Genomic DNA, 10,983 nt, shown 5'->3' with positions numbered 1-10,983 from the left:
TTCCCTTTAAATTTTTTTGGGGTCCCCAAGAGAGTGGGCCCCTAAACTATAGCTTGTTTAGCTTATATACATAAATCTGGCACTGAGTGTGGTACAACTATGCTTCTTCAGGAGTTCTTTCACATTTTCCTATTATTTCCAATAGATTAGCATACAGGAAGTCAGGGAAATAAGAAAAGGTTGGATATATTTCCCCCCTTTTCTTTAATGGGGTTCCTACTAAGGGCTGCATTTCAGCTGGCTGAAGATCTTTTGTTAAATTTCAGTGATTTTTGCAAGTTGAATTTATCATATTAGTGTCTGTTCAGTGATTGTCAGCAAACCTTAATGAATTGGGTGGTTTTCTATGTACAGTGGTACCTCGGGTTAAGAACTTAATTCGTTCTGGAGGTCCATTCTTAACCTGAAACTGTTCTTAACCTGAAGCACCACTTTAGCTAATGGGGCCTCTTGATGCCGCCGCTGTGCAATTTGTGTTCTCATCCTGAGGTAAAGTTCTTAACCCGAGGTACTACTTCCCAGTTAGCAGAGTCTGTAACCTGAAGTTTCTGTAACCTGAAGCGTCTGTAACCCAAGGTACCACTGTACTGCTGCTTTTCTTCCAGGGGTGGGAAGGTGCTTGTATTTGCGTAAATATGGCTCAACAAAGCTGCCTACATTTTTAGACTCTCCATGATAGACATCAAAAGGGGTAGAACTGCCAAGAACTAGTGGTCGTGGATTGTAGCAGAAATATGGAACTCACATTGCTGTTTTAACAAATAAATTTCATTATCAAACACTGCTATGTTGGGTCCTATTCCACTGCGCAGCCCTGAAATAATTTTGCAATGAGGAAAGAACCATGCATACAATCAGAGCTTTGTTGTTCTTTTCGCTTAGCAATTCCCTCTGTTCCTCAGTTTAACTAGTGGTGTGTTCTCTAATCTGTCAAGGTCGTTTTGAAGTGTGATCCTGTCCTCTGGGGTGTTAGCCACCCCTCCCATGCCAACTGTAGAATCCATGCCAACTGTAGAATGAGCAACCATTGGCTTTGCAGTCCATGATACCAAGAGCTAAGTCTCCAAACATGTGGAAAACTGCAAAACCTGCACATTTTTTAAACTGCTGATGCAATTTGTTATTTGATTGTATTTACTGTATTTTATGCTGTACCTCACCCTGAGAGACAAAACTGAAGATCAGCTAATATTTTTTTTCAATAAATAATGCAGTACCTTTACTGCAATAATGCAGTACGTTTCCGAGCACAATTCAAAGTGCTGGTGTTGACCTTTAAAGCCCTAAACGGCCTCGGCCCAGTATACCTGAAGGAGCATCTCCTCCCCCATCGTTCTGCCCGGACACTGAGGTCCAGCTCCGAGGGCCTTCTGGCGGTTCCCTCATTGCGAGAAGCCAAGTTACAGGGAACCAGGCAGAGGGCCTTCTCGGTAGTGGCGCCCGCCCTGTGGAACGCCCTCCCATCAGATGTCAAAGCGATAAATAACTACCTGACATTCAGAAGGCATCTTAAGGCAGCCCTGTTCAGGGAAGTTTTTAATCTGTGATATTTTACTGTATCTTTGGTTTTTATGGAAGCCGCCCAGAGTGGCTGGGGAAACCCAGCCAGATGGGCGGGGTACAAATAATAAATTATTATTATTATTATTAGGATACACAATCTTCATATGCCCCAGCTTCTAACTTAGCATAAAAGTGAAAATGTAGGAAGCTGTGGTTGAAGAAGCCCTGAATTGTTAAAAATACAGGTCTGTCTTTTTACAGGATTAGTTTCCTATGAAAGAGGGAGCACTGGAGATTTGTGGTGTCTTTGTAGTAATCCACTTAATTGCAAGTGAATATGCTGAGCAGGTCAAGCACACAGTTAATACTAGATTCCCAGCGACATTATTTTGGCCCCATAAAACCTACACCACCTTATAGTGTATTAAATAGAAGCTGTCTGCAACCCCCTCCCTCTCCCAAGCCTCTTAGGTGCTGTTAGACCAGGCATGTTTCCAAAGTGGGTGTGACCCAAGGTGGCTTGGATGTGAACACCTATATACCTCATTATCATGAAACCAAAGTCCCTAAGGCAAACTCTCTTCACATAAATACTAAAGATATTACAGTATTCTGTTGCACAATCATCTGGATGTGCCATAGGCTGTGTACACACTAAACCTAGAAAACACATTTGAAGGGTATTCTTTCCTTCAAAGAATTCTGAGCACTGTCGTTTTTAAGGGCTGCTGGGAATTGTAACTCTGTGAAGGGTAAACTGACAGTGCCCAAAATTCTTTGCAGAAAAGAATGTGTTTCAAATGCTTTGTGCGTATACAATTCTAGTCTTCAAATTCCCACTAAATCAGCAGCTCAGCTTACTAGGGTCACATGCATGACATGCATTTAAAGCTCATGTCTTCCCCCAAAGAATCCAGGCAGTAGTAAGGGTACTGGAAATTGTAGTTTTGTGAGAGGCAAAGCTACAGACCCCATGATTCTCTAAGTCTAATAAGGGAAGCCATGTGCTTAAATGCATGGTATCTTCAAGTGGCTTTGAAAGCAGATATTCTGAGAAAAAATTCACTCTGGGAAAAGTATGTGAATTAATAGTTTTGCTTGCAGCTACTTTCCAAATGGTGTAGAAGAGCAAGTTTTCCTAAGGCTTCTTTCTAGCAAGAAATGACATGGTATGGGTTTATTTTGGTGCAAAGTGGATGAAAATGCAGGATAGCCTTGACTAATCTAAAGTCTGTCTAATCTAATGTTGTTGGCATAGGAGATACTTCCTATTTCTGTCTAGCTTGTTTAGAGCAAGATTAGGGTATCCACTTTATCAAATATAGACTTTTTCATTTATGAAGTTAGGCTTTGGAGAGGGAATGAGCAATTTATCCCATCAAACTGGCTTTCTCCTGTCCCATTATGGAAGCTGTGAGGGGAGAAAGTAGGACAATGGTTCCACTCTTGCAACCACATTACTGTTATTTTATTATGTTGTAATTGTTTTTGTTGTGCTATTGTCTTCCTTTCTCTGTGGAGTGTGAGAAAGAGGGAGAGCCATTAGATGCTCCAGATTACCGAGGCAGTGTAAACAGTACAGCTTCCAAACAGGAGCCATCAAATGTTCCCACACGAGAGTAATCTGCATGGTAGAAATACCGTAAGTACCAAAACCCGCCTTCCCATCTGTGTCTCCTCATTTGCCTCAGCATCTCCGTCAGTGCTGCAGGTCCTTGGCAGTCAGGGACTGGCCTAAAGGGGCTCTCAGATGACATAATCTGGGTTATCGAGTAATGTGAGAGTTTATGCTTTTTGTAAAAATATGCCAGCAAAAACTGTAAATCGAAGGTCTTGAAACTCTCTTTTGAGAAAGGTCTGCAAAAGTCCATTTCCAATGCACAATTACCAACACTCAGCTGCATCCTCATATTGGTGGGTGAACTGGCACTGGTAAATAAAGCACGAGCAGAGGTAGGGTTTTATTTTGCCCTACGGAAGAGATTCTGGGTTTTTATTTGGCTGCAGAGCGTGGCGAACTAAGTAATAATATTTAAATTAAAACGCAGCGCATGACGCGGACCGTAACAGTAGCAGGGCGGAAGCACCGCTGCGAGGTGACAGGGAGGCCGCAGCCGCCTCACGCACTTCAGTTACATAACGACGACTTCGCCAAGGTTCGCAGCGCTGCCTCTCGCCGCCCGCGCGCTCCAGGCCGCCCCCGTCGCCAGCCGTGCGAGCGGAAGGACCCGAACAGCGCGCGCGTCCACGCCTCACCCATGTGTTACAAACACGAGCCGCGCACGGGCTGGCCCAGGCGGCTGCAATAAAAGCGGGGGGGAGTAGTAGAGACACCAGTGCGCGCACCCCGTGCGTACGTGCACGCGCGCATACGTAACCCAGCGGCTCCGGCGCCCGCGCGCATTTACGCGGCTCGCCACGCGCTTAGCAGAAACCTCCACCGAAGCCCCGTGCTCATCCGGGACATTCGCGCCCGCCCTGAGGGCGTGGCCAGGAGCCGGTTAGCCACGCCCCCTGGCCTCATTTTGTATTTGTTTGTCCGTCGACTGAGGGCGGCTCGCGGCTGGAGCCTCGCCGTTTCAGACGAGCTCGTTCCTCTGTGTGTGTGTTGACACTGCTTTAAAGTAAGCCGTTAAGTTTTGCTGTTTTGGTTCCCTCAGCCCCGCGTTGCTCCCGAGCTCTGCGCTGCGCGCGCGGAGGGAGATACCCGCTCCTTCCCTCCGCCCGCCAGAAACCCGTAAACACGTTTCAGAAACGTGAGGCGGCCGGAGGTCACGTTCCGCGCGGGCAGCCAATGGGGAGGAGGGGGCGGCGCTGGGCGGCTCCTGTAGTGCAGGGTTGCTGCGTAGAGTCACAGGGCGGGCGGCGAGGCGAGCGGCGGCCGGTCTGTGGCTGCGTGTGAGGGGAAGAAACCCAGGAGGGGAACTAACCGCCGTCCGTTCAGCTCGAGCCGGGTCTGCGTCGAACTCCGCGGAACTCTTCGACCCTCCCCTCCATCTCCTAACCGCCAACTGCGTGGAGCGGGCGCGGGGCTGAGGAAAGAAGGGGTAATGCGTTTCTCGCTGGAGGCCATCGCCACTGCTACTGGAGCTGCCGCCGCCTCCACAGCCGCAGCTGCCGCCTCCACCGGGTCCTAAAGCCGCCGCTGCCTACGGCCCCCCGCTCCCCTTGGCTCCCCTGTTCCTTCTTCTGTATAACCCCCCCTGAGGGTGTTTCCCCTCAGTGGCGGGACCCCGGCTCGGCATGAGCCGCGACGCCGATTTCATTTATTCCTGAACAGCCGGCAGCTCTTCCCTCCGACTTCTCTCCCCCCGCCCCCTGCCTCAACATCTACCGGCCTCCGCCACCAGGAGAATCTGTGAGGGGAGTAATCGGGCGCCCCTCGGAAGATGGGGGTGAACGCGGTGCACTGGTTCCGCAAGGGGCTCCGGCTCCACGACAACCCGGCGCTGAGGGAAGTCATCCAAGGCGCCGACACGGTGCGCTGCGTCTACATCCTGGACCCCTGGTTCGCGGGCTCCTCCAACGTGGGGATCAACCGGTGGAGGTCAGTGAATGAGTGGGCGCGAGGATGCGGCTCTTTTTTTATTTAGCCGGTCGATTTTTATAAATCCCCATTCAGAAGGTTCCCGGTTGCGGGTAGGGAAAAGGGGGGGGGGGAGGAAATGGGAGAGGTTTGGGCGTCGTCTGCGCACGCGCGTTGGCTGCTGGTTATACAACGCCGTTTCAGGTACTGTGTAACGCCGGTGAAATCAATCTTGACGTCCTGGCACTCGGAGCTAATGAAAGGACGGCGCACTTCGGCCACCCGCTTATGTTCTCAGCATGACTTGATTTTTAAAGCTTGCCATTTCCCATGGGAACGGATTGCGTCGTTAACTTCTTAAGCAACTGCGCTTCTCTCACTGCATGCAAAAGAGTGCTGATTTAAAGCGATGAATAAATTCTAGCCCATGTTGGTGTTGTCAAAAGGATTTTTGGGTACTCAGAAAAATTGTATAGTTCAATACTTACACAAACAAAGCTGGCCCAATTAAAAAACAAAGCAAAACCCACTAAATCTTCCCTCTGTTTCCTGTTCTCCAGCCGAACAGGGTAACAGATATTTGTGAAAGGCTCCAAAAGTTATACCCATTACATATTTGTCACTGTCCGCTTTAAAGATGTGATCTTGAGTCTTAGCTTTCACTTTAATGCCCTTAATGTGGCCATGATGCTCACCTTCCTCTTGCTAGCTATGACCTACTCCTAATTATGCCCTTTCCAGCCTCTTCCTTATGCTGGCAGCACTGAGGTAGTTGCACTTGCAGTTCCTTCTGTTGCTGTGCAAAGCAAGACATAACCTCACTTGGATATTTCGCAAGCAGTGTTATGCTCATTTTCCAACCACAGACATTGTGAGGCTAAGAGGCCTGCTAAAAGTTGCTTCGAATCAATAAAACATTGGGGAAACGTGTGTGTTTGTATGTAGCTGTTCCAAATGGTGCTGAAAAATTAGGCATTGCGAACTGTATCTAACTTTTTTTTGGTGAGTTCAAACTTAATAGGTTAGTTCTTGTCACATAAACACTGTTCAAAACTGGTGTCTGGCAGCGGCGTAGCGTGGGTTGTCAGCACCCAGGGCAAGGCAAGTAATTTGCGCCCCCTAACCCGTGGATTTGCGCCCCCTAACCCGTGGATTTGCCCTAACCCCAGATGTTGCGCCCGGTGCGGCCGGCCCCCCCTGCACCCCCCACGCTACGCCACTGGTGTCTGGTACACAAATGATATGGACTACTTTGACATTCGTGGAACACAATAAAGATGAAGAGGATTATCAATCGCTGAAAGGAGTGTGCAGGTCTTTCAAAGGAAGCTTCTTAGTCAGTTGCATTCTGAACTAATTAAACCAGTTTATTGTGAACCAGAACTGCTAGATATCCACATGTGTTCCATGGCTAATTCACAGATAACTAGAAAACTTGGTACATAATGCTGCTGGGGAACTTTTACTTGAAGTAGAACTGGTGTGGGGGCAGGGACAGGAGTCTAGTCTTCTAGTTTATATTATGCTACTTACTATGCAGTATGGTTGGTAGCAATTTTTTGGTCATGGCAGATAGTAAATATTTTTGCCAGGACCTCTTTTGGGTCTGGATTTAAGCTGCTAAAGGTATGTTGTCATCTGTTCACCATTTTAAAAATTGTGATTTTAGAAGTAAAAAATAGGGTATTGAATGAATACTTGGTAAAATATATCAACACTGTATAGTAGGCACAAGGAAATACTAGTGGAGATGCTTAAAACTGTAAGATGTGAGGAAAATGCATAGTACACTTGTGAATGAATTTTGTCTATTGCTGTCATACTGACATGCCAGATGCCTTGCGTGGTGTTACTGAGCTCCTTTCTTTCGTTCAATACGAAAGTGGCTCAGAATATTTGTGACAGATCCTGTGTACTTCATTCTGTAATGTGTTGTTGTAGTAAGACTTCTGTGAATCTTGCTTTGAATTTAGTGGCTAGCTTTCATTTGGATGCTGTTATGGGAGTCAGAACAGTTTTAGAATTTCTCAAGTTTTGCATTAAATCAACATTGAGATAGTATATTAATTTAAAACTCTACTTTGAGACATATTAAGTGAAGTGAGTCATACATGGCAATATTTCAAAAAAGAAACCAATATTCACCATTTCAAAACTTTTTAATTGCCAGGGGTAGTAGATGAAGGCAACGTGAAGCATTCTCTTTTTTGTTCTTGAACTCTGGTAAAATGCAATACCAGTTATTGGTTAAACAATTAGCCACAACAAAAGGACTTCATAGGTCGGGGATTATCAGTTATTTTTTAAAAGTTTAGATCTAGGCCAGAAGTGTACTTAATTCTGAAAAGAAAATAATATTGTAGTCACTTGTTAAAATGCTTAGGGGGCTGGTTAGACATATATCATGGGACCATTTCTATCATTAGTCCCAGGGGCCTTCAGTGTCTTATTCTTTAGTTAGCTAGCTTACAAGACTTAAGTTTTTTTGAGGTTCTAATAAAGGTATTGCCTGATAGTGGATTTTTGATTTTTTTCCTTTAACCAACAAAACTTCACATGCTTTTATTGTCTCTTTGATTTGTCACTGTATACCCGAGGTAAGCATTACCATCATCAAAACTGAGTGCCTTGTGAATGTTGCCTTGGGTCCTGCAGTTGAGGAAAGTTGGAGTATAAATAAATAAAAGTTAACTGGTAGTGGCATTCATAATTTGAGTTAAGGAAATTCATTGTGACAGAGTAACTCGAGCGAGTAGATAGAACAGCCTTTCTTCAACATGCTGCCCTCCAAATGTTTTGGATTCAGGTTTCATCATCCCAGACAATGTGTCATGCTGATTGAGGCTGATGAGAGTTGGAATTTTAATCATTTGGAGGGCACCAGGTTGGGAAAGCTTAAATAGAACACTGGACTTCTGTCTCAGCTAGCCACAGATTCAGTGACTTGCCCATTTGTAAAATGAAGGGGGGGGGATCATTTGCAGCGGGTGCTGTAAATATGAATTAAGAATGAGTTGAGAACTGAAAGGTTCCACTACATAAATACAATATACAGTATTGTAACTTTGTGTAGTAGCAAACAAACATAACTGCTACTGCTGTATTACTTAAATTAGTCTTCTTGGAAGTGTGTGTATGCCTTGTTCTGGGCAATATAATCATTTGTAGACATGTTTTAAAATTACAGTGGAACCTCGGGTTACGTACCGTCCTCCTTATGAACACTTGGGGTAATGAGTTCCACTAACCTGGAAGTAGATGCTCCTGGTAGTGAACTTTCCCCCAGGATGCAGGCGGAAGTCGTGGCACGGCTGCAGCAGGATGCCCCATTAGCGAAAGCACGCCTCAGGTTGAGAACGGTTTCGGCTTAAGAACAGACCACTGTAAATAAATAAATGTTAAAATTGATCAGATATGTAATTTTATTTTTTGCATTTGGAACAATAATCTTTCAAACATGTTTTTAATTCATTTCCCTCTGCAAGAGTCATGTTGTGTTTTAGCCCATGTTTTCTGAAATGGGTGCATAATTCTGGTGTAGAGCAGGGAGTATATTCACAATATTTTGATGACAATACGTTAAATGAATGGCTTCCCTACTCCCCCTGAAAATCCCCTTGTAAGGCAAATAGGATCTAGTTCCTGGAATCCTCAGGAGGAAAGAGTGCTGTTCTGCTCAGGTCCTACTTGCAGGCTTCCGTATGCATCAGGATGGCCACTGTGAGAACAGGATGCTGGACTAGGTGGCTCACTGGCCTGATCCAGCAGGGCTGTTCTTACGTTCTTGTGTAAATATAGTGGGTATAAGAGGAATCTGGTGGAATGGGGATAATCATTCAGGGCTCTCCTGAATACACAGAGTGAAGAAATGTGTCTTAAGGGTGGTGTAGCACTGCATGTCAAGGAGGGCGTAGAAGCCAATCTAGAAAAGGTGCAGACTCCTCCACAGAAGCAGGGTTTGAAAAATAATGTCATAATGTACACATATTATCATGCTCCAACCCCCAATCAAGTTGCACTTGAAATGGAGAAATAAATCAGAGGGATCCAAAGTGTTAATAGTGGGTGATATTGCATGGAGTTATATAATGACAAAGAGACAACATTTCTAGATACCCTAAATGACTGCTTTTAAAAACAGTTGGCTAGGGAATGAATGGGGCATGGAGCTGGAATTAATTGTGTTGACCAGGACCTAGAGCAATGTAAGTGTTGCTAATATGAAATTCAATATACATGTAACTGGGAAATTGCCGGTAGAAATTCTTTAAAACTATAGTGTGTACACAGTTCAAAACAGTCACATTTGACTTTGAAAAGTAAACTTATTTTAAAAATGAGTATGACAGGGAGATATCACATCTCTTTTTTAAATCTTGGAGGTTATTTAAAGCCATGGCAATAGAAGGTCAACTAGAACATATGCTACAGATTCAGGGGCAAGAAGGCACCCCCCCCCAAAAAAAAAATGAATAAGAGAACATGAAAGCAAAAAGAAGCAAAAGATTATGCAAAAGAGGGAAGGAATTGAGTATATTGTTAGATACATTAGTAGCACAATCCTACATGTGTCTGCTCAAAAGTGAGTCCCATTGAAACTGGCTATAGGGTTGAAGCCTAAAACAATAAAAACTGATATGTTTGAATATGTTGGAAACAGAAACTGTCCAAGACATGTTTGGATCCTGATTAGAGATGGAAAGGTGTGCTAGGGAAAGATGGAGAGCTTGGAGAGAGAGTTCTAGTACTAACTGACAGATCACTGGGGCAATAAATCCACTTGAGTTCTTAAGGAACCCAAATGTAAAATTGCTGATCTTCTTACAATAATGTATAACTTGTTCCTAACATTAGCTTCTATACTAGAGGGCTGGAAAGTAGCTAATTGAACATCCAGGAAGTTACCAGCTAATTATAACAACAGTTCTGTATAAATTGGTAGAAAGCACTATCAAATTATCAAACAAGCTTCTGCCCTGCTAACATTTTTTTAGACAATCAAGAACTGAAAGGATAGGGAAGATCAAAATGATTAGGAGGCTGGAGTATAGTCCCCACAAGGAAATGCCACACTGGCCTGGTTTCCATGACATGGTAAGCCAGACTGACTTCCTGGAGTTGTATGGGCTCCTGGAGAGAAGCTCTAAACTGCATTGCTCCTCCCCAGTCTTGAATAGTCCCATGGTGAGCTAAGCAAAAGTTTGACTTAGCTAGCAGTTTTAATCCAGTGCTGTGGTTAAGCACTCTCCTCACTAACCATGAATTGTAGCCTAGGGTTATTCCTGTATTGCATGTAGACAAGGCTGTTTTGGGAGGGAAGAATTGTTCAATATGGCTCTAAATTTGCGTACTGGCCCAGTGTAACAACATGCTATAGTCTGAATATGAATGAGCTGACATGAACTGCAGGCCCACTTGCCAACCTCTTTCCCTTTTTACTCCATGAGAAATGATATAAGCTTGTATTACTGGTTAGCAACATATTGTTTGTTGCTGCACCCAAACTGGCAAGGAGTTGTTTGTTCACACACTATAGATTGCTAACAAGCCAGAATACCAAATGAGGATTGAAGTCTGTCTTGTGTTATTTGCTTCCTACATTTTTATCTCTAGTGTTTTAACCCTTATCTTAAATTGCTTTCAGCACTCTTAAAATAGTCTACAAGTAAAACTGTTTAAATGTGGAACAGTATTCAATAACCACAGATTTAATAGGTATAAGCTTTTTACTTACAAGTATGTGTGGTCACCTGTGGAATAGCCTGTTGTTAGGCCTTCTCTGCATTTATTTATTTATTTATTTATACATGCATACATACATACATATACCACTTGATTGGGAAAAAATATTAAAGTGGTTTAGAAAAATATAAAACAAATTTGAGAAAAAATCATAACTCTGTTTCTGTCTGGTGGCACTGGTTTACTTTACTTTCATATTGACTAGGCATCAG

General features: G+C 44.2%; 1 protein-coding gene across 4 annotated transcripts in view; it reads left to right on the top strand.

Annotated features, from left to right (window-relative positions):
* Positions 1-4,046: 4,046 nt before the first annotated feature.
* The window catches only part of CRY1 (cryptochrome circadian regulator 1), a 33,031-nt gene continuing 26,094 nt past the window's right edge, over positions 4,047-10,983 (top strand). For 2 of the 4 annotated variants that reach the window (XM_028747386.2, XM_028747383.2), the window contains exon 1: positions 4,048-5,050. In XM_028747386.2, the coding sequence (XP_028603219.2) occupies positions 4,893-5,050 (158 nt within the window). In that variant the 5' untranslated portion in view covers positions 4,048-4,892. Of the gene's footprint in view, positions 5,051-10,983 lie in introns of all 4 variants that reach the window. The other 2 variants (XM_028747385.2, XM_028747384.2) reach the window with 2 other exon arrangements.

Source organism: Podarcis muralis, chromosome 10 (assembly GCF_964188315.1).
Source record: "Podarcis muralis chromosome 10, rPodMur119.hap1.1, whole genome shotgun sequence".
NCBI classification, from domain to species: Eukaryota; Metazoa; Chordata; class Lepidosauria; order Squamata; family Lacertidae; genus Podarcis; species Podarcis muralis.
Note: the sequence above shows the minus strand (reverse complement) of the source record. Positions and strands in the feature narration are given on the sequence as shown.